At 53.2% G+C, this 23,873-nt stretch overlaps 1 protein-coding gene across 1 annotated transcript in view; it reads left to right on the forward strand.

Moving 5' to 3' along the window:
* Positions 1 to 829: 829 nt before the first annotated feature.
* Positions 830 to 23,873, forward strand: part of SLC9A1 (solute carrier family 9 member A1) — a 49,365-nt gene continuing 26,321 nt past the window's right edge. The window contains exon 1 of the mRNA XM_030873184.2: positions 830 to 1,983. Coding sequence (XP_030729044.1) covers positions 1,632 to 1,983 — 352 coding nt within the window. The 5' untranslated portion in view covers positions 830 to 1,631. The remainder of the gene's footprint in view (positions 1,984 to 23,873) is intronic.

Here is a 23,873-nt window from a genome sequence, read left to right on the forward strand (position 1 = left end):
TGGAAACCTTATAAAAAGGGGAAATCTGGACCCAGAGACAGAGACACAGGGAGATCACCACGTGAAGACTGGAGTTATCAAGGAACACCAAAGATTGTTGGTAAACCACCAGAAGCTAGGAGAGACGCATGGAACAGATTCTTCCTCACAGCCCTCAGAAGGAACCAACTCTGCTGACACCTTGACTTCAGACTTCTAGCCTCCAGGATATGAGACAGTAAATTTCTGTTCTTTAAGCCACCCAGTTTGTGGTACTTTGTTACAGTAACCCTAGCAAACCGATATAACTATTTACATACTAGTTAAGGAACTCTCTTTACCTGTTTCCTCATCTGCAAAAGTGGAACCATAATAATTGTTCTATAGGCTGGGCTCCATTCTAAACACTTTACATAGATTATCTCATTTAGTCATCACATATACTATACTACAGCAGATCAGCAGATATAGGTACTCCCATTATCCCCACTTTTTCAGATGAGAAAACTGTGCAACAGAGAAGTTAAGTAATTTGCTCAAGATCACATGGTAACTAAATGTATAAGATAATAATACATCCTTCACAAGATTATTGGGGAGTCTCCAAGAGACTGTGGATGTGGATGTGGATATGAAGGCTCTTTGTAAATAGTAGAGCATTTTACTCATGTTAGTCAGAATCTCTGTAGATTCCAGACTTTTTTTTTTTGCCATCCCTGACTCTCCCTCCTCTTTCGACGCGATACTTCCTTTCCTCGGAGACAGGAGTCGCTGTGTTGAGCGGGCGCTGACAGGTCCTTCTAGCCCGCTGCACCGGCTGCTCGCTGGTGCCTATAAGTGGCAGCGCCGGGCTTGGAGAGGCAGCAGTCCGCCGCCGCCGGGGCTGGGGCCGGGGCTGCAACTGGAAGTGGAGCTGGACACGGAGGACCAGAAGCTGGGCCAGGGCGCAGCGCAGCACCGCGCCGGGGCCGCAAGGAGGGGCGTTTCGCTGCTGGCCCACCGCGAGCCGCCCTCAGCGCGCGCCAAGGCGCCCTCTCGCCAGGCCGCCTGCCTCCGCCTTCCGCCTCCCTCCATTTCCCCGGAATCTCAGCCCGGCGCGCCTGCACCCGGTCCTTCTTTGGGTGGGGAAACTCCCTGCCGCTTTCTGGCTTCACTTCCTTGCAGCCTGGGCTCTCAGCCCCCTCTCTTCTTCTCCTGGACTGGGTCTCACCCCCTTCGATCCCCTTCCTTTAGCTCAGGCTCCCTGCCCCTTACCTTAGCCGAGTCCCAGCTCATCAGTCACTTTCCGCAGCCGAGGGTCCCCACCCTCCCTTTTCCTTTTCCTTGCCTGGGATCCAACCCATCCTGTCCTTTCCTCTGTCCCTAGGGTGCAGTCTCTCCCCTCCCCCACCCCCTTTCCCAGGCCTGGAGTTCCAGACCTTTTTGGTCTTCTCTTACGGTCCTGAGTCCTTGTCCCTCTTCCCCAGTTTGGAGTTCTAGATCGTGAACCCAGCCTTCCTCCACTTCCAGAGGACTGCTTCCACAAAAACACATCTCTGAAACATGAACTTTGCTTAGAGACTCCCCCAGTCTCTCTTCCCCACTGCTGACCCCCTGCCACCTATGTCCCAGGTCTTACTCTCACTCTGCTAAGGGTCGAGGGTGGCAGCAGGATGCTTCTCTGGTCTGGTGTCTGTGGCCTCTCTCCGCCTCGAATCTTCCCTTCGCTGCTTGTGGCAGTAGCCTTGGTGGGGCTGCTACCCGTTCTTAGAAGCCATGGCCTCCAGCCCAGCCCTACTGCCAGCACCATCAGAGGCTCAGAGCCGCCACGGGAACGCTCCATTGGGGAGGTCACCACCGCCCCGCCGGAGCTCGCCCCCGAGAGCCGCCCTGTTAACCATTCCTTCACTGAACACAGCCTGAAATCTCGAAAGGTCTTTCCAGTCCTGGGCATCGACTACACACACGTGCGCACACCCTTCGAAATCTCCCTCTGGATCCTGCTGGCCTGCCTTATGAAGATAGGTAAGTGCAGTTCGCCCCCGACGCTTCCGCCGCCACCAAACTAATGAGCTTCTTGAACCATCCTTACCACTTGAGGCTGCCTAGGAATAAAGGTCTGGACTACTGCTGTAAAGTAGGCAGGCTCTATCCCATCATCGTGGTCCTTCTCAAACTGGAGCTCCGTGGCCTCTGTGGTCTGAAGCCTCCTAAGATGGGAGCCAGCGTTGTCCGTGGGAGAGAGCAGGACCAGAGGATGGGATGCTTCAGGTACTAGGTACCTTCAGCGAGGCTTCCAGGCCTGGCAAGTCTCCTCTGGCTGGGACAGACCCCGAGGGGAGCCAGGCGCCCAGCTGTGTGAGACAGGAGTGTCTTCAGCAAGTGGCACAGTCCGCTCTGTCCACAGCGACCAGCGTAATTACATGCTTCATGGGAGGGTGTTCCAGGATGGAGGCTGTTTCTACTTGGTTTGTCTAAGGAGTTTGAGTGTAGTGGGGGACCTGTGTGCTGGAGACTTACAGGTGTGGTGGAAGATGAGGCATCCCCATACCCTCACCTTCCTTCATCCCCAGAGTGTTATCTGTCAGCTTTGCCTGCCCAGGCTGGTCAGGAGCCCCTGAGTCAGTTTCCTGCCTGGGAATACCATTCCTTATACAGTTTATGGGACGGGGGCCTTGGGAATTCCTGAAGTCTGGTTTGGGGGTGGAGGGAGAGTGGAGGAGGGTCAGGCTTGGTCTGGCCCCAGCTCATCTCCAGGTTGCGCCCAGCTGTGTCTCAAGGTGCTGTCATGTTGGCCTGCCTGCTGCTCATCCAAGAGGGAGAGGGACAGGTGGAGGAGCTCAGCATGTTCTGATCTGAAGAGACTTTGAAACGTTCTTTTTGGGAGAAGGAAGCAGAAAAGTTGTTCCCTTCCAGAGGATTATCACCCTCGTAGGCCCGAGCACTCTGTTCTGCTGGGTGACTGATGGAGCTCACCAGAGCCTGCACAGCCTAGAAGCCCCTTGAAGTGGTGTCCGGGGGGCAGGGGGTGGGGGGGTTTGAAAGCTGCCTTTGCTTTTCTAGCCCCCAGCTAGCTGTGGAAGGCACGGGGGCCTGGAACTCTGCTGGTTTGGGTTTGGAGAGTTTGTGACTCTTGGCAGGAAGCCTTGCAGCTTTCCCAAGGACATGCAGGAGCTCAGTGGCGATGCCAGGCTGGTATGAGGCAGGCTCTGGGACATGCTGCAGGAGGGCACTCGTGCTTCTGTTTTGATCCAGGAGCTGGCTTCCTGATACGGGGCTTTGGTGCTGTGACAGTAGCAGGCCTGCCCATGGAGCTGGGCCACCAGCACCTATCCCCTGATGGCAGCCAGCTTCCCGGAAAAAAATCAAGGCCTGGGCAAGGGGAGCCATGTGTACTGATTCTGACAAATACATGACCTTGAACAAGCCGGGGCCTTTTTCTGCAGGTCTCGCCCACCTGTGAAACTGGCAAGCGTCTCAATTGAATCGTGAAACCCTGTGTCTTAATTTGTTGGTGAGAAGCTGAAGTGACTGATGTGTCATTTGCCTGTGTGAGACCAGGAAGAGGCCTCATAAGCACTATTTATACATTGCCCTCCTCTTTCCAACCCCCTCACCTGGCCTTGTGTTAGGGCGTTCGAGGCTAGTGCACACACTGTGGGTCTCAGTGCCTTCTGGTGGGTCGACAGCCTGACCACGAAGACCCTACTCTGGATAGTCAGGAGTTTGTCTCTGCAGGCCTGATTACCTCTAATCCTGATGGGGTCAGGCTTGGCCTGCTTTGTCCCCGCCAGAACTGTGCCCGGGACCCTGGGCAGCTGGCAGAGGTGGTACCATGACAAGGGTATCAGTCTAGAAGTTAGGAAACTTGGCCTCTTATACCACCTCCCTCTGTGACCTTGGGCCAGTCATGCCTCTCCACTTGTCAGTTGATCTTTGTGGCCTCTTGCAGGTCTGACATTTCTGCCATTCCACTGACTTGGGTAACCCTGGCAAGTCACTCACCCTTGGGCCACAGTTTTCTCATCGTAAAGTGAGGAGGCTGGATATGATCTCCGAGGGCATGTGTAGTTCCAAGAGACTGTGTCTCTGGCTTGATAGGGCAATTTTCTGCCTCTGAAAACAGGAGTGCCCTAGCATCTGGCCATCCTGGGAAGAGGGTAGAGAGAAAGATGGCCAAAAGATCTTAAGGGTCCCAGTTCAGGTGGCAAAAAGTGAAAGCCCATTTTTCCCTTTACCTTGCAGTGTTTTTGTTTTGTTTTGTTTTTTTGTTTTGGCTGCGCCGCCTGCGGGACCTCAGTTCCCCAACCAGGGATTGAACCTGGGCTGCGGCAGTTGAAAGCCCCGAATCCTAACCACTAGGCCACTGGGGAGCTTCCCCTTTGCAGTGTTGGATTGAGGTTGGCACCACTCTGCCACACACCCTCTCTGAGCCTCAGTTTCCTCAAATATAAAAAGGGGGAAACAATGGTATCTAGCTATAATGCTGCTGGCGTGATGATGACATAAATCAACGCACGTAAAGCTGGCTTTGTACCTATAGGAAGCACTCAGTGAGTTGCAGCTGCTCCTGTTGGTATTTTAACCACCTAAGGTAAATGCATCCCTGCCTCAGCCCCTCCTACAGTCTTCCTCTGAGGCTGGAGGATTACAAATCTCTCAACCTAGGCTGCCACCAGCAGTCCCTCCCTAAGGTTTCAGGAAGGACTGAAAGTCAGTCCTACTGACTTTGTTCTTCCTTCCCTTAAGCTGCCTCCAGAGCAGGTCCTGTGGGGAGGGGACATGGCACCAACCGACTTGGGGGATGGGGTGTGTGCCGAGGCCATGCTCCCTCTGTACTATCAGTTACCCAGGAGCCTAGGAGTTCATTTTGGGGTCTTATCTATTCTCTCAGACCCCAGCATGGGTAGGAGCCATGTTGGAGGCCTCATTCTGTCATCTGGGGCAGCTGCTTCCCTTGCAAGTTACCCCTCCTTTAAAAATAGAAGGTGCTGTGTGCAGTTCTCACCCCTGTCCTAATCGTTGAGCAGAGCCTCAGGTAGATACTGTCGGAGATGTGTGTGGGAAGGGTGGGGTTAGAGCTGAAGTTCTAGAGTAGATGCTAATGGATTCTTTTCTAAGTGACTCAGTGGGTCACATTAGGCAAGTCACTTCCGGTCTCTGGGCCTTTTTTCTCTCTCTGACAGCCAGGGATTCTTGCCTTTTCCTTGGTGAGGAGGGGCTCGTGACGTGAGTTGAGGTTAGACTATTGGGAGAACTCTGAGAATGACTCCAAGCCTTAGGTAGGCCCATTCCCCTCCCCCACCTCCGCCTCCCATTGTGGTTTGGACCCTGCATGAATTCCGCCTTGTCTCTGTTTACCTGGCTCCCAGTCCAGTGCCTGTTTCAAGGGAGAACCTCACTGTAACCCAGCTCACCACTGGCACCCCGTGCGTTTGTTTACGCATATCCCGGATCCGGAACTCCTGGCAGCCTATGAAGCAGGTATTCATCAGAGACCAAAAAACCTTCCTTTGTCCCTTCACATCTTATAGCTTTTTCTGGTTTTGGTGTTTGCAAGGAGTGTTCTGGCATTTCCTCCTTAGAGCAAGCCCGTGAGGAGGGGAGATGGGGATCATTATTGCCCACTTCACGTGCGTGGATATCAGTCCCAGCAACTGGTTTCCTGTGTAAGACTAGAACTTCCCTCTCTCCCTTCTCAGAAGGAGAGAGGAACAACTTAAAGGTCACCTTGAAACTGTCTCTAGAAGCCCAGATGGAACTCTCCAAAAACAAAAAGGTGACCTTTTCCTCTTTGGGAAAACAGCTGAGTGACTTCAGGATAGTGGGAGGGGAGGTCATCTGGGGACTGGGAAGAAGCTTCAGGTAGGACATGTGTGTCCTGAGGCTCCAGGACACTTAGAGGGCCTCTGTTGGTCATATCGCCTGGACTTCCTTCACCTGAACACCCATGAGGTGCACCCTGCCTCTCCTTCCCGCCCCACCTAGCCCCTCCAGCTCAGGTGGGAAGGACAGATGTTGTCACAAAAGCCTGGGCTCTGCCCCTGCCCCTCGGTACCTGTGTGACCAGGCCCCTGGTTTCTCTGAACCTGACTTGCCTCATCGGGAAGGTAAGGATGCCATCTCTACCTTCCAGGATCGATGTAGAGACCAGACGTGGGAATGCTAGCGCAGAGCCCAACGTGCTGCGGCAGCTTTCGGGGCCTGTTCAGATTCCTCCACTTTGGGCGGTCTTCCCAGCCCACTCCAGCCCACAGCCGTTGCTTTCATTTCTCCCCTAAAACCATATCCCTTATTGTTTATCCACAACTTTGGCATTAGGCCTAGCCTGCCCTGTGACATCTCTTCTGTTGGGGGGGGGGGTTGTGTGTTTTAGTAAGAATTACCATTTATTGAGTATCTACAGAGTGGTGTCAGGCACTTTATAAAAGTAATCTCATTTGATTCCTACTATCATCCTATGAGATAAAGGCTCTCTGTCTCACGGATGAGGAAACAGCCCAAAGGAGTTATCTGTTGTGATGCTGCATTGCCATTTATCTTCTGTTTGCGCCTTGGCACAGTCTCCTCTCAGGGTGCAGCTGCATCTCCTGCCCCTCACGTCCTCCTCAGCAGATGCCCTTGCCCCTGCACGGGGTGGGTGCCCAGCTCACTGCACCTGCCTTCCTGGATTTTAGGACTCCCTCTGGGGGCTGACACTTGTTGATGGTGGAAGCCCTCTCCCTGCCCTGAGAAAGCTGTAGGGGTTCTGTGCCGGCTTTGGGCCCATCCTCTGTCCCTGTGAGTCCATATATGTGTACCTGAATCCCGCAGCCAGGCTGGGCCTATCCCTTATCCTCTGCTAGTGACCCTGCCTGCCGTCTCTTTGCTCTCTCAGTGGTCTGACTGAGCTTGTTTCTCCCCTGCTTGGGCAGGGGAATGCCACTTCAAGAGTAGTGTCCTTTGCCCAGCAGGGGATGGCTAACCTTGTGATTACCATCTCCCGCTTCTGGGCTGGAAGGGTACTGGGCTGCTTTTGGTTACCCTTGGGGCCCAGCAGGATCCCCTGAGAGGCAGCCTCTGTGCTGGAAGCAGATGGCACAACTCTCTTTAGCCCTGTAAGGCAAGTGGAGTTTAGTAGTAATTCTCATTAGTATTGTAACTTGTTTCCAAAGCACTTGCGTGTACAGTATTTAATTCCGATCTTCTCAATGGTCCTGTGGGTTAGAATAGCAGGTGGTATTGATGTAACCATTTTACATCTAAGGAAACCGAGCCCCAGGTTGTGACCTGCCTGAGGTCACTTAGCAAGTAAGTGGCAAAGGACACAATCCCTGGATTTCTAACCCAAGGCCGTGTCCTCTTTCCCGCCTGGCCAGGTCGTTGTGAAGATCAAGGGCGACCAGAGGTTCCAAGGGTCTTTAACTAGAGTAAATGACCAGGCACATCCACGTTGGTAACTTGAGTGGTTGACAGGAGAGACACTGTTTCCTCCTGGAGGAGCGAGGGGCTAAAGCAGCATGGTGGTTTGGGTTGGTCTGGAGCCCAGGCCAGCTTAACTCCAAGTTCTTAACCCCTCAAGCATGCCTGTATTTGTATGAAGAAAGTGTGTGAGAGTGTGAAGGCTGACTCAGCCTTGGGACCTGTCATTCTCACAGTCTGTGGAGCAGCAGACTTTTGAAATGGAAACTTTTCCTTTCCCTTGATGTGTTGTAGGCCCTCCGGGAGGAGAAAGGAGAGGCAGAGAAGTGAATTACAACAGAACACATGCTGAATGGGGCAGGAGAGGGAAGGGGTCAAGAGACCCTGAGATATGGTATGGTGCTAGGTTTTTGCTGCCTAGCTGTGTGACCTTAGGCAAGGCACTACTTCTCTGAGCCCTCGTTTCCTAATTTGTAATATTTATGTTAAATATTTGTTAACTATATTAGCTGTCACTTATTCAGCTCCTGTTTCAGAGGCTGTGTCAGGTACTCGCACAGCTAGAAAACAGTGGGGTTGCAGCCCAGATCTGTCTGACTTTGGAGCTCTTGTTCTTTTCATCATCATGCCCTGATTCCCTTTCGGTTCAAAAGTTTTATTTTTCCCAAGATCATTTTGAACAGGGAAGGATTAAAGGCATTTCAAGTCTTGGCTGCTCTCTGTGGATCATTTCTTGGGTTGGGGGGGAAAACAGTGACCCCCCCCCCCCACTCCAAGTCTTACCGTGAAGCAAATAGCCCTTCTCAGAGGTGGTGGCATTCAGAAACACAGGAGGGACAGGGCATTGGAGCTCAGTAGCCCTGGGCTCCCTTCGGGAATGCCAGCCTGTCCACAGCTGGCGGGCCTGCCTCCCTCCCTCCCTCCCTCCTCCTGTCACCCTCCCCCACCTGCCCCGCCTTTCCTTCCGTGGTGGGGAGAGAAGGCTCATTAAGCAAACCCAGGACCTGGGTTATTCCTGAGTCATGCATTGCCTGTGTGGACCTCCTGCTGCAGCACTCGCTCCCCCTGTAAACGTCTGAGTCAGACACGTCTCCCCAGGATTGTCTGCACACACTGCGCTGGGCCCAACCATCTCTTTAGATGCCAACAAACATCAACTGGTACTTAAGGCAGGCCGTGATTATATGTGGGTTTTTTTTTTTTTTTTTTTCCCCAGTACACAGGCCTCTCACTGTCGTGGCCTCTCCCGTTGCGGAGCACAGGCTCCGGACGCGCAGGCTCAGCGGCCGTGGCTCACGGGCCCAGCCGCTCCGCGGCATGTGGGATCTTCCCGGACCGCGGAACGAACCCGTGTCCCCTGCATCGGCAGGCGGACTCTCAACCACTGCGCCACCAGGGAAGCCCTATGTGGGTATTTTTAATCTTACAGGCTAATCTAATTTTAACTGAACTAAGTTTTGAGTTGGGCCGGGATCAGTGGGCTGCCCCCCTTCCCTGGAATCATGCTGACTTCATTTCCTTCCCCTGAAAGCTCTTTCAACATGCGGGGCCAGTTTTGGGGTCTGTTAGGTCATACATGACCCCTGAGTTCTGACACTGACTTGCTGAGAACCTGGAGTTTCCCCAAATTACCCAGGCAAGTTCTTTCCTGAAAACATATAGCCTTAAGCAGCTCTGAGTGAGATTCAGGATGAGAATTCCTATTCCTTCCCAAGTCCCCTTCCCAGTCCCTTGGGGGACACTTACCCCTAAGCCCAGACTGGCCCTTCCACAGCGCTGGGCCTATCTGAGACCAGGCCACTGAAAAGCAGAGAGGTGGCATCACAGCTGTGTCAGGCAGAATCTATGAGCTCACCAAAATAATAAGTAGCTAACACTTACGTAGCACTTGCTGTGTGCCAGGCAGACTCACAGAGGCTCTGGCTTTGGGCTGGCCAGCCAGGACTGAGAGCAGCTAATCAATTCATCTGTCCGAGGTGGGGTCGTAGAGGCAGGTCAGCTGAAACCAGCCAGCGGGCTCTGAGCTTGTGGCACATCGGGGAACCAAGGAGAGTGAGACCCAGGCCTGGCTCACCAGGAGCTTCCAGTCTGTTTGGAGAAAATGGTCCATCTGTGCTGAGGTCTCGGCAGACTCCTGGCAGAGGCAGAGTTCAGAGGGAACAAGCAGTCCCCGAGGGCACAGGTGGTTAGGGAAGGCTTCTCGGAAGAGGTGGAATTCGAGCCAGTCTTGAAGATGGAGAGGAATTAGGCAAGCAGGCAGGACAGGGAGAGCTGTTCTTAGGACAGGACTCCTACAAGAATGGAAGCCCCTTGAGTGCAGAGCCTTTGTTTGCTTTCTTCTCTGTGCCTGGCACAGGGGGAGGGCTCCTAAATACTTGGGGGACAAGTAAGTGCATGACTGACTTCCGTGTAGAGATAGTGTCCACATGAAGCCTTTGAGGAAGACAAGAAACCAGCTTGACACAGAGTGATGCTCTCGGCGTCAGCCAGCACCTGTGTAAGTGCTGCTGCCACAGCCGCCTTCCTCCCCCTCTGCCTCCCTCGGCCTGGCTCTAATGGAGGGTCTTCTAGGGCATCCTCTCTGGGCTGGCTGGGGTCTCTCTGGGAAAGTCTGCATCTGTTTGGTTTACCCTCAATTTGTATAAGTAAAAGCAAGATACCAGAGCTTCGTCAGGGAACTGCCGAGAGCCCTAATTGAATTAAGCTTTTCCTAGGAAGATTCATCGAGTCATCAACTGCACTGTGACTGTGAATTAATGAGACCAGTGCCGTAAACCATGCAAAAAGGCAGTCTTGCAAATTTATAGCTGTACCTAGACACGTTGACTTATGTCTTCTCTTTGTTTTTGTGTGTGTGTTGGGAGTGGGCTGGGGCCAGAATCTCCTTTCTGTGGCAGGTTTATTTTTATAATATGAATAAATAAAACAAGTTCAACAGTAGAGAGGGGTATTAAGGTAAAAAGTAAAAGTTTTCCTCCTCACTTCTCTGACTACCTCCACTGTCGTACTCCCCAGAGGTTACCACTGTTAACTTTCTCCTGCATCTTTTCAGAAATTTTCTGTGCATATATGAGTGTGAGAGTGTGAGGGCAGATTTTAGTTTTTAATCTTTTTTTTTTTTTTTTTGTGGCTGCGAGGCTTGCAGGATCTTAGTTCCCTGACCAGGGATTGAACCCATGCCCTCAGCAGTGAAGGCGTGGAGTCCTAACCACTGGTTCTCCAGGGAATTCCGGATTTTGTTGTTTTTTGTTTTTTAATCCTAACATCTTTATTGGAGTATAATTTACAATGGTGTGTTAGTTTCTGCTTTATAACAAAGTGAATCAGCTATACATATACACATATCCCCATATCCCCTCCCTCTGTGTCTCCCTCCCACCCTCCCTATCCCACCCCTCTAGGTGGTCACAAAGCACTGAGCTGATCTCCTTGTGCTATGTGGCTTCTTCCCACTAGCTATCTATTTCACATTTGTAAGTATGTAAGTCCATGCCACTCTCTCACTTCATCCCAGCTTACCCTTCCCCCTCTCCGTGTCCTCAAGTCCATTCTCTACGTCTGCATCTTTATTGCTGTCCTGCCCCTAGGTTCGTGAGAACCTTTTTTTTTTTTTTAGATTTTATATATATGTGTTAGCATATGGTATTTTTCTCTTTCTGATTTACTTCACTCTGTATGACAGACTCTAGGTCCATCCACCTCCCTACAAATAACTCAATTTCGTTTCTTTTTATGGCTGAGTAATATTCCATTGTATATATGTACCACATCTTCTTTATCCATTCATCAGTTGATGGACACCTAGGTTGCTTCCATGTCCTGGCTATTGTAACCGGATTTAGTTTTTATAAAGCCACTTGTGTAAGGAAAAGAGCTCCAAGCTGGGAATCAGGGACCTGGATCCTAGTCCTAGCTCTGCCTCTTTCTTGAATATTGTCATTTTGCCTCCCCGGGTCTTAGTTTCCCTGTCTGTTGATTTCAGTTGTTGAAAGGCTCTCCAGGACTTTCCAGCAGGAAAGGCAGTGGTCCCAGAGGAGCCCCTCCTCTGGTGAGGCCTGGGCAGCCTGAGGCCCTCAGAAGGAGATCTCCACAGCCCCATCCTTTGGGGGAATGGGCCACTGCTATCATGAGCACTGGCTTCAAAGCACAGAATTCTCAAGTTCATGGTAATGGTCATCTCCAACTCTAGCTCAGGGTTATGGGGGTAAATGAATGGGTCGGCAGAGAGCCAGCTCACTTGCAGGGGAAGTAAGACAACACACAGGGGAGAAAGCACAGGTGGGAAGTTGTGTGGCTCTGGCTAGGATGCAGAGGGGCTCAGAGAGGAGGGGGAGAGACAAGGGAAGTCTCCCTGAAGGAGGTGATCTTGAGCAGTGGGCCAGGTGGAGAAGAGGAACATCTCTCAGGGGGACTTGCTGTTAGAAGGGATCCTGGCTTAGGTGGGAGAATGGACTTGGGGACCTGCTGTTCTTCTAGGATCTAGATCTAGGTTTCTGAGATTCTTTCTGAGTTCTTGATGGAGTTCAGGGGACCCATGGACCATCCTCCTCCAAATATCTGCAGACATTTGTGTGTTTGTATCAGAGGAAGAAAGCCCATAGTAGCCATAGATTCTCAGCAGGATTTGTGCCCCCACCCCCCGGCCAAAGGTTAAGAGCTTTGGCCCTTGTCCTGTGGGAATCTGAAGAAGGGTAAAGGGCTTTCCTTGGACGAAGTGGTACTTACCTCTGGGATGAGAGGGGTTTGCCCGGGGAACTGCAGAACTCCTTCTAGGCAAGGGGAATGAATCCAGTCAGAATGAACAAGCTGTGTCCCAGGAGAAGAGGAGGGAAGATGATTCTGTAAAGCAGAGAAAAACTTTTCCGGATTGGGGATCAAAGCAGATGAAGCAGGCTTCCCCTGCCCAGTGTAGACAGGGCAAGTACTGGGTTCATTCTGCCCCCTGGTTCTGGTGGGTTTCCAAGGTGAGCTCAGCTGACACCCTGGGAGGTAACTCAGTCCTCCTGCCCTTTTTCCTAAAGTGGCCAGGGCCCAGACCGTCCTCTGAGACTCTGTTACGGGAAGCAGCTACCTTGGAGGCAGCAGAAACAAGGCATTGCCTTTTAAGGGGACAGGCTTTGAGGGCACAATACTAGGCAGCCCCGATTGGCCTCTGCTGTTTCTTGGATTGAGGACCCCCATCTCCTCCTCTGACTGTTTCCGGGAGTGAAAGTAGACAATATTATTCTACCTGTAGAATATTAGAGGTAGAAAGAACCTTATCATAGCCTGTGGCCCCAGGGCCCAAAGGAGAGATGGAGATGTTTTGATCCAGTCCTCTCATCTCCCCATTAAGGCCAAGAGAGGATGCACCCATATTCACAAGTGAATTAACGGCAGGGCAGGGAGGGCTTTCCCTGCTCTGTTAACTAACTCAGGGGTCTCTAGGCAGTAAGAGCTGGACCAAGAGGAGGGACTGTGGTCTTTGGCCTTGATGTTGGTATCTAAGCATTGGTACCTCTCTAGTGGGCCCTAAAAGCCTAAGGAATGGCAGCTTCGTGCTGGACTGTGCATCAGAAGAGCTGTTCCTGGCCGAGAGGCCACTTGGCTTTGGTCATACAGGTCTTTGCAGGAGAACCAAGTGCAAGCCTTGGGACCCAGAAGCTTCTGCCCTCACCCATCAAATTCTTCAGGCTTTTGTACTCCTTCACAAGCCAATATTGAGCCTGGGTGCTCTGCTTTTTATAGCATCTTTGCCCTCAAACCAGGGAATGAGATCTTATCTCCTGGGGCCAGGGCCCACAGGAATCTGGATGCCGTACCAGGTAGGCAGGATGCCAGTGTGGAGGCAGGGCCAGCTCACCTCACTGAGCCCAGCCCAAGACTCAGATTACAGCTCAGTGGGGGAGGGGAGCTGGCACCCTACCACACCCTTCTGGGCCTGCCTGGCTGGTGGAACAAACAAAGATGCCCAACAACTGCTTCTCTCAAGGAGCTCAAGGACTGGTCTGAGAAGTTCAGTATAGTTGCAGGGGAGTCAGGCAGTAGAAAGTGGGTGCGAGTCGAGGTGAAGATGGAAGTTTTTGAGGGTTTAGAGAAGGCAGAAAGACCTTCCTGCTTGGGAGGATCAGGGAGACTTTATGGAGGTGACTGGTGAACTAGGTCTTAAAGAATAGGTAGGATTTAGATGAGATGCTCGAGTGAAACAGGGCTCACTGGGCACAGCCAGAAGCTTCTACCTGAGGCAGGACCTTTGGATTGCAGAGGAGTGTCCCAGAGCAGTTTCCTTTGGAAACATGGTGGTTAGGAACACAGGCTTTGCAACTTGACAGACCTGGGTTCAAATCTAAGCTCTACCACTGTAGCACCTTGACTATGGGCAAGTCATTTTACCCTGTTTGTGTCTCATTTTGATCACCCCCAGCATGGGGTAACACCTGGCAGGGCTGTTGGGAGGACTCAGGGAGAGCACCCTTGTAAGATACATGGCACAGGCTTGACACATTCTGAACATATGGTAAATGGTGGCACTTAGGAGTCCTTCTAGTATCAGGAGGAGGAGAAATACCAGCTTGTTTTCTGTGAGTCTTGAATCTCCCAGCAACTGAAAAATCACTCAGCAAGATTTACTGATGCCCTGCTGGGCATCCAGAGCTGTGCTAAACACAGGGGGCAGGTGGCTCCAGGTAAATAAAATTTATTATTATTATTTTTTAAAAATAAATTTATTTTATTTATTTATTTTGGCTGTGTTGGGTCTTCGTTGCTGCGTGTGGGCTTTTCTCCAGTTGCGGCGAGCGGGGGCTACTCTTCGTGGTGGTGCGCGGGCCTCTCATTGCGGTGGCTTCTCTTGTTGCAGAGCACGGGCTCTAGGCGTGTGGGCTTCAGTAGTTGTGGCTCATGGGCTCTAGAGCACAGGCTCAGTAGTTGTGACGCAAGGGCTTAGTTGCTCCGCGGCATGTGGGATCTTCCTGGACCAGGGCTTGAACCCGTGTCCCCTGCACTGGCAGGCGGGTTCTTAACCACTGCACCACCAGGGAAGCCCCCAGATGAGGATTTTTAAAATAGGCCCAGCTGTGATGAGGTGCCAGGTGATCTGTGCCAGCGTTAAGGGCAGAAGATTCTGCCACTTCGTAACCACCCCACCCTGTGAGCCTCAGTCTTCCCAGTCAAATGCAGTAATGTCTGTAAAGCCCCGAGCACATCATAAGCTCTCAGAAATGGGAGTCACCACTGTCCTGTAACATCAAAGGAAAAGGAGGGAATTCCCTGGCAGTCCAGTGGTTGGAACTCCATGCTCTCACTGCCAAGGGTGCGGGTTCAATCCCTCGTTGGGGAACTAAGATCCCACAAGCTGCGCAGCACAGCCAAAAATAAATAAATAAAAAGTAATAAAAAAAAGGCAGATGAGATGAGAGTGAAGACTAGCAGTGGAGGATGGTTTTAGGTAAGGGGGCTGGAGGACATTGGGGTAGGGCTGAATGTCACCAGGAATGGGGTGGGCATAAAATGAGACTGTGAGTTGAAGTGTCTGAGTTTGGCCTTCAGTTGGAAGAGGGGGAGACACACCCTCAGTAAACACTGATTTGCGCGTGATAAATGCTGTGCTGAAGATGGAAAGGTGAATAAATATAATCCCAGCCTCATGGGAGCGGCTGACATGGAAACTGGCACTTGCCGTGTGCTGTGAACTGCCACAGCAGGGGCCCACAGGACTGTGGGTGCACGGGAGGAGTTGGGTGGTGGGCGGCTCGGGAAGGCTTCCCAGAGCTTGAAGGTTAAGCAGGAGTTTGCTCATTTCACACGGAGGGAGGAGCTGGAGAAAGACGAGATGTGGATAATGCAGAGCATAGATAGTGCAGAGCCGTTGAGTTTTGCTTTTGAAGCCCATCGGGGCGTTCTGCATCCCCTCCACCTCACTCACTCCCAAACGTCCTTAACCCACGTGCCTGGCTGGGCAGAGAAGCTGAGCTTCCCTGTGGGACAGTGAACACCAGGGATGGGTGTCCTCATATGCAGGCGATAAGGAGGAAGCTACCATTGAGTGAGACCTACTGAGTGCCTGGCCTTGTACTGAGGGCTCCACACAGCGCATCACTGTCTGAGTGTCACGACAACCCCGAAGGGTGCGAGTCCTGGTATTTGCCTTTATCCAGCTTACAGCTACCTCGGGAAAGTGGAAGAGGGAATAATTAAGTGCTTGATGATTGCTGTGCCACTGCCTCAAAGCCCAGGAGGACTTCAGAGAGGGGAGAAATGTGGCTGGAATGAGCAGGGAGCAGGGGCCTTTGCGCAGGTGCCTTCACTAGACCCTCATAAGGGGAGGGCAGGTGGCAGGTCAAGTGAGGGTTGCAGCACCTGCTGCAGGTGTGACTGGGCAGCTGAGAGGAGGCCTAGCCAGCTGGGGGGAAAGTCTGGGCTGGGGTTCACTGAGAAATAAGATTGGGTAGGTGGGCTGGGCTGGATTCCCAGGCGTCTAGAACTCCAGCCAGAGGGGTATAGAGTCGGCCAGGCCTCTCAGGCCGGTGGCCAGATGGCTCCACGGATCGAACGCTTTCCTTCCCTCCATTTCCACTTCTGCTCTCCCTATCTAAGCCACAAGCATCTCTAACCCGGATGACTCCAGTGGCCTCCTGGCCCCACTCCGCTCTGCCTGTAATCAGCTCTCCACAGAGCAGCCAGTGGGGTCGTTTAGAAACGTGACTCACAATGTGGTGTTCCCCTGCTAAAACCTTTCAGTTGCTTCCTGATGAACCTGGGATAAAATCCAGGAGAGGTGTGGCCTATTCCTCTCTCTCCTTCACTCCCTGCTGCTCTCTTCCCACCACTCACACCAACCTTCCTGGGTTCCTCAAACACACCAAGCCCTGCCATACCCCTTCCCCTTCCGTAGGGCCGTGGCGCTTGCTTTCCCCAACCTGGAAGCCTGCCTGGAGATGGCCACAGGCCGGCTGCCTTATTCATGCTCTGGGTCAGATGCTGTCTCTTCAGAGAGGCCTCCCTGGCCACCTAGTCTAATAGGTAGCCCACGCCTCACCACCCTCCGCCCCAGCCCACGCCAGACAGTCTTCTGGGTGCTGAGGACACAGCCGGGAGCAAGATGAGGAGGCTCCCGATGTCGGGGGGCTCACAGGCCAGTGTGGGGCGTTGCACAGTGGACACAACGTCAGGCAGTGATAAGTGTCCGGAAGAAAATAAATATGAGAAAGATGTGCTACTTTGGATGGTCAGCGAAGGCCTCTCTAAGGAGCTGGCTTTTGAGCTGAGCCAATGACAAGAAGGCGCCCACCTTGCAAAGGTCAGGGCCCCTGAGGAGAGCGTCTTTGAGGAAGCTGGGGTGGAACAAGAGGGAGGTGCAGTGTGAGGACGGAGAGGAAGGCGGGGGCCAGACCCTGCTTGGCCCGTGGGCCTTGGGTTAGGCATCGGATTGGATTCTAGGTGTGTGCAGTGCCACTGAGCTGGGGAGGGATGTGCAGAGCAGCCTAGGGGTCAGGAGACGGCTCCCAGGGTCGGCTCTGGCTTTGGGCCACAGCGAGCCAAGCAAAGCAGGACCCTGGCCCAGGGCTACTCAGCCAGGTCTGTGAGAGCAACAAGAGCGAAGCTTCCCAACAGGCATCTCTGGCCAGGCCAGGAGCGGGATGGAGAGCCGTGCCCAGGGAGGAGTGGATAGGGAGCGGAGCAGAGCAGGAGGGGGGCGGCGCGAGCACGTGGCGAGGGGAGGGGCTGAGTGAGGTGCCAGGCTCTGCTGGACTCCTGCCCCTCCCCTGCCCAGCCCCAGCACCTCTAGGCAGGATGTCACCAGACCTGTCATGTGGGAGGCGTGGCACCGCCGAGCGCCAGGGCCCTGACATGCCTCTTACCACCTGAACCTTACGGTCCCATGTGGCCTAGGGAGTTATCAGGCCCAGAAAGGGCAGGCCTGGAATCAGATAATTGGACTTGATTGTTGGGAGGGATGCTAGAGACGGAGTTAGGAGTCCAGGAGGTGTAATTGAAAAAGATAAGGGCGTTGGAGGTTAAAAGGCCTGGACTCGAATCCAGGCTCCTGTCCTTGCAGCTGTGTGGTGACTGAGGGCAGAGATGTGGAGGTTCGGTGACAGTGCCGTGCAGAGCACCGAGCAGCGGCGAGGCCTCCTCATCTAGCAGAGGAGGAAGCAGAAGGCCAGAGAGGAAATGACTTGCCCACAGGCCACAGGGTGCGGTGGCAGAGCTGGGCTAGTGCAGGTCTTCAGCTCCTGGTCCGGAGCTCTTCTGTGATGGAGTGAGTGGCCCTTCCCTCCTTCCTTCCTTCACTGTTCCTCTGGAACAGTCCTCTGGCCCTTCTGCAGGCGTGAGGTGGCTGGCCCTGGGCATCCCACCTTCTCCTCAGCTTGCGTCTGAGCACCTACTACGCAATGGCAGGGCTGTGTGGGAGATAGACGTGTTAACAGCTTCAATACAAGGCAGGCTGAGGTGACACAGGGAGGCGGCACAGTGCAGCGTGGGCCCTGGTGGCAGACGGTCTCAGTTCTGGCGCCGTCGCTTAGAACGTAGTGGTGACGAGGCCCACACCGAAGTTGGGCCAGATCAGAAGGGCTTCTGATTCACTGCAGAGCAGCGAGGACTGTAGTGTAGTGGCGGGAACTGCGGAGGTTTAGGAGGGAGGTGTGACCATGACTGACTGGCTTGTGTTTAGGACAGAGGCTCTCCTGGCAGGTGGAGAATGAACTGGATGAACTTTTCCTCAGTGTTCTTGGCTCTGGGAATTTTCCACCTCCTCCCTCCCTGGCTAATTATGCTTCCTAAGAAACTGATCAGATAGGAAGCTGCAGGAAGTGATTTGGGACAAGGATTGTGTAGGAGTTGGGGAGAGAGTGGAGAGGATGTAGCGGGAGAGGGAGATCCATGCCAAGCAGCAGGAGGTGGCTCCCTTTCGAGGGGGAGGGGGAACCTGGGCAGGCTGGAAGTTTAAAGCAGAATGTGGTGGCTCTGGGGAAGCCAAGTTCCTCAGAGCTCCTCTGTTCCTGGTCCCTGGCGGGGAAGAAGGGTGAGATCGACTGGCAGGGTCTGGCTTTTCTGGGTCAACAGGAACTGGGGTCCTAATGGGAGAATGTGAGGCAGTGAAGCCTCGCGGCTGGAGCGCTGAGCTGGGTATCAGAGCCAAGCCCAGGCCCGGCACTGCTGCTTAGCTATCCTTACACATCTGAAATTCCATCACTGTGGGCCAGGGCCTGTTATGGTAAGTGGGTGTGTACCAGGCACCCCCTTCTGGCACAGAGCACTCCTCGCATCCCAGCTCCCAGTGGGCCCAAGACTTTAGCTGTGGGTGTGGCCTCTGCTCCTTTTTGGCCTCACCGGTTAAAGCGCAGCCCTCAGTGTGCCGAGCCTTCCGGGGAGCCAGGCTCCATCCACCTGGTGTGAGCAGGTGACTGAACCACAGGGATAACAGTGAAGAGCCAGATGGCCGTAGATGGTCTTGAACCCAGGGGCAAGGCTGCCTTTGCAGTGACACAGGGACCCATTGGGAGATCCAGGGCATCCTTCGGGGCAGGCAGGGGTCAGTATAGCCTGGCGGCTTAAGGTCTTCAGAATCTAACAAACCTGGCTTTGAATCCCAGCTCTACTACCGGCCAGCTGTATAACCTTGGGCCGAGTGCCTGACCCATCAGCATCATTTTTATCTGGAAATAATTCTCGCCTGCATGTTGTTGTTGTTTAAAATTTTATTTTATTTATTTATTTATTTATTGGCTGCGTTAGGTCTTCGTTGCTGTGTGCAGGGTTTCCCTAGTTGTGGCTCGCGGGGGCTACTCTTCGTTGCAGCGCACGGGCTTCTTATTGCAGTGGCTTCTCTTGTTGCGGAGCATGGGCTCTAGGCTCATGGGCTTCAGTAGTTGTGACTCACTGGCTCTAGAGCGCAGGCTCAGTAGTTGTGGCGCACAGGCTTAGTTGCTGTGCGGCATGTAGGATCTTCCCAGACCAGGGATCGAACCTACGTCCCCTGCATTGGCAGGCGGATTCTTAACCACTGTGCCACCAGGGAAGTACCTCGCCTGCATGTTTTTTTTAAACCTTTTTCCCTCTGTTCATTTAATCGAGGAATAACGTACAAACACGCAGTAGAGTACGCTGATCTTAAAGTGTACATTATAGCTCGCTGATTATTTACAAATGTTCGCATCCAGATGGAGATAAAGGAACCTGTGTACCCCACCAAAGTCCCCTCTGCCCTTCCCAATCTGTACCCCAACTCTCCCCTGTGGGAACCACCATTTTGTCTTCCGTCATTGTCACTTGGCTGTACCTGTTCTTCAACTCCATATACACCCACAGTCAGACACAGGTACTCTCGTTTCTGGCTTCTTTTGCTCAGCATTTCTGGGAGGTTTCCCTATATCTTTGCATGTCCCAGAGGTTTGTTCTTTCCATAGCTTTGCGGCATCACCTCGTGTGAGTAAGCCGCAGTTGGTTCATTCTCCTGTTGGTGGGCATTTGGGTTGGTTCCCTTTTTTGACAATTATGAATAAAGCTGCTGTGAATATTCTTATCCTCCATAGGGTTTTTGAAAATTCAGTGAGGTAATCAACTACAGTAACATGTTTAATGCTGAGTTTTGACTTAGAGCTGCTGCCCAGAAAATTCCCCCCAGATTTTTGTTGTTGTCGTTTGTAAAAAGGAAAAAAAAAAAAAAAAAACAACCAACAAACACTACATAAGTATTTAAAGAAAAAAATGCAAATCATACCTTTCACCCCAGCTGCTCCTCAGAGCTGATCAGTCTTCACAGTTCAGTGTGTCTGCCTGGACTTTTCCCTACAGTTGTATGAAGTTCTTTTTAATGAAAACGGCTTCACAATAATAATCATGCTGTCCGTCATCTTTTGCAACTTACTTTTGTCATTAAATCTGATCTTTTGAAAGAGTCCCCTTCTCTGTGTCAGTGGAGCAGCTTTGAGAGAGACAGGCTAAGTGAGCTCCTGAACCGGTCTCTCGGGCCTTTCACCCTGGCCTGGCTGGACTGCCTTCAGCTTTCCTCAATGTGGAGCCCAGGGTACAAGTTCTGGCTCTGTTGCGCCCTATCTGGATGTATTCTTGGGCTTAAATGCCCTGAGCTTTGGCTTTTTCATCTTTAACCTGGGAGAACCCATACTTGCCTCTGAAGCATGCCATGAGGTTTAAATGAGATGAAGTATGCGAAAGTACAAAGCAAAATGGAAAGTGATGCGTGTGAGCTGGTTATTATGTAAACCTAGGGGCTGTCAGAGCTAGAGGAGGCCTCTGAGACTCTAACTCAGCCCACCATCTGAGGAAACAGTGGCTTCGGGAAGGTCACAGAGCCCGCAAGTGATGGAGCCAGACCTGAACCAAGGGAGGCGTAGGAGCCACAGCTTCACAGAGCGCCCCACTTCACCCCCGCCTGCCGCCGCCGCCCCCCTGCCCACCGTTCCCACTCTCTCTGGACCAGAGCTTGGCTCTAACCGGTCCACCTCCTATCTGTGGGGACTCCCTGCTAGGCAGGAAGGGTGCTCTCCCCCTGGTTACTGACTGAGGCCACTGGGGACTAGATCTTCCAGGCACTGATCTGTCCCCACCCTCCCCTGGTCCAAGAAAGCAGAGAAGCAGGGAGGTGGGGCAGAGGAGCGGGGACTTGGATGGGACTTGGATGGATAGGAGATGCAGCCCTGGTCTAGGACCCCCAAACCTGGGGCTGTGTGAGTCCCCCAGCCCCATGGAGCTCACTTCCTCCTCCTAAGAAACCAAGTTAGCCCTCAGGTAGACAAAGGCCTGGATCTGAGTAGTCGCTCAGACAGCTTCCAGCTCAGTGTTCAGGTCTCCTGAGGCTTCACCCTCACAACTTCTACGAGAGGGTAGAGGGGGGTCGTCCAGGCCTGTGAGATTACAGCCTAGGCTGAGGTCAAGAATCCGGAAACAAAACCCTGACCAGCATGGGCTGGGCCTTTGCCTCACTACCCACCCCTTCCCGGGAAGAATTTGGCATGATAAGATTTGCACGGTACCAGCCCAGGAGGGCCCCACTTTCCTCAGTGTTTAGCCACTGCATGTGGTGCTAGGCACACAGCGGCGGAAATGGCTCCTGTGCTCTGGCTCCCATCCGTCTAGGAGCCGCAGCTCATTATGAAAGCACCAGGGCAGTGATATCAGGGAGCTCGCAAGGCCCTGCCTGGGAGTGCCTTGTTGGTCCAGGGTGGGGCTTGGGGAGGGGCTCTGAGCCCTGGTATCTGCTTTCAGGGTGAGGTTGTGGAGCGACATGTGTTCTAGAGGCGGTGAGTGGTGACGTCACAGGAGTCCTGCTCAAAGAATAGGGGGCACCACCACCTGGTGCTTGAGCCTTACCTCACGGGCCCTTTGCCTTCAGCAACACAGTGGGGCTCACCTGACCCTGTGAGGTGGGTGGAAGTGTCCCCATTTATAAATGAGGACCCTGTGGTCTGGAGAGGTTAACTAGCTTACCCAGGGTCACACGCACCAGAAAGTGGAAGAACTGAGTGACCTTGAATCCTGGGAAGCCAGAGTGAAAGACCCATTGGAGGTTCCCTGGTCCCCTCTGCTCACAGGGGAGCAAACCTGAGACCCATAGTTAGGACAGTGTGGGGACTGGCATTCAGGGACAGTGTTCTTTCCTTTTCACTGATAACAACAATAGTTATTCCATACTGAGGCCCCCAGCCTGGTCCTTGGAACATTCTGAGACAGTTCTAGTTAGGTCCATCCTTCAGAGAATTGAGAAAATGGTATCCAGATCATTTTCCCTGTGGCTCAGATGAGGAACCTGGCTGAGAAACGCCCTGGAGGATGAGTACCTGTCAGCTCTGGAGTCAGCTTCCTGGGCTGGAGTCCTGTTTGGCCCTGCCACTTACCGGCTAGGAGGCCTTGGGCAAGTAACCTAGCCTCTCTGAGCCTCAGGTTCCTCATCTGTGATGTGGGTATGATAGGGCCTCCCGCACTGGGTAGTTGTGAGGAGTAAGGAGCCCTCAGTGAGGCTGTCATCATTAACATCCCCATCGCAAGCGGAAGCTGGCCACCGAGCTAGCTGATTAGAACTGGGGCTCCAGCCGGAGTTCCAGGCCCTCCGTGTCCTGCCCTGCAGGGGTTACTTTCCTGGCTTCTGCTGCCACAGGTATCCCCACTTCTCTACCATGTGAAGGATCGTGCGATGGGCCCTGCCCAGGGGGAAGCAGGTGTTCATGGAGACTTTCTTTACTCCTTCCTGGGCACGGGGCACTGCCTTCTATGGGGCGGGCTGGTGGCAGGCAAGTAGGCAGGTGGGCAGCCTCTCAGCCTGCCTGGGACCTTGCCCCTCCATGCCTGGCTCTTCACTGATGGGCTCCCAGCCTCCGGCCAGGCTCTCCCCGCACAATCTGAGCCGGACTCTGGAACCTGTGCCCTGAGGACGAGAGTGATAGACAGTAGGAAGCTGTTACAGGTCGTTTCCTACTGAGCAGCCTGGCTTGAGGGCAGAGCTTGTCTTCGGGGATCAGGTGGTCCTGGGATCAAATACAGCAAGCAAGTTGTGTTGCTTGCTGTGTGCAAGTTCTGTAGGCTCTGAGCCTCAGTTTCTCCTCCGAAAATGGAAACACTGCCTATCTCATGGCGTTACTAAGGCGAAATGAGAAAGCACAGGCTTGGTGTGACTCTCCCTTCCTATGCTGCTGGGCAGCTGGAGGGCTACGCTGTGCCCCTTGAGGCAGTGCGCACAGGCCCGACCCAGGCCTGGGAGGTAACTCTGCAAGAGTTCCATTCCTCTTCACTAGGGTACCAGATGGCTCCTGGTTCTGCAAGCAAAGCACACGCAGAACCAGGGCACGTGGGTACTGCTAGGGGTTACCTAGAGGGAATCAGAGGTTTAGAGTGGGTGGGTGGCTGGCTTACCTCCAAGGCCACACAGCAAGGGAGTGACAGAGCTGGAAGTAAACTGAGGCTTCTGCTCCCAGCCAGCAGGACAGAAAGCCAGGGCTCAGAGATGGAGGCAGCCTAGCTGAGCCGTGGCTCTGGAGTCAAAAAGACCAGCTGCAGGGCCTGGGCTACGTCCCTTCACCATCTCTGCCTCCGTTTTCTTAGCTGCAGAATGAGGATGACAATACCTGTATCAGAGAACTTTCAGGAGAACCATGTAGTTAATGTGTACCAAGCATCACAGTGAAGTGCTAGAAAAAAGGTGGTTCTTTGAAAAAGGTGGGAGTAGCATGAGGGGTGGTGTTGTGTCCCGAGTGAGGACTGGCTTTGGAATATTGAGTCCTGGGTGTGAATCCTGGCTCTGCCACCACTTTGCAGTGTGACCTTGGCCAAGTCCCTGCCTGTCTCTGGGCTGCATTCTTTGCATCTGTGAAGTGGAGGGTTCAGTTTGAAATGGTCTGGGGACGCCCTGCCTCTTCTAACGTCCTGTGGCTTTTTGCTGCCCATCTTCTTCGCCAGGAGAGGTCCAACTTCCCTTTGATGTTTCTGGAGCCCCAGGCCTTCCTGGCACCAGGACCAAGGCCTGCAGCCGGCTGTGTCCTCATCTCTGCAGTGTCCTCTAAAGGGCAGCCTCCTCTGAG

Source organism: Globicephala melas, chromosome 1, assembly GCF_963455315.2.
Source record: "Globicephala melas chromosome 1, mGloMel1.2, whole genome shotgun sequence".
Lineage (NCBI taxonomy): Eukaryota > Metazoa > Chordata > Mammalia > Artiodactyla > Delphinidae > Globicephala > Globicephala melas.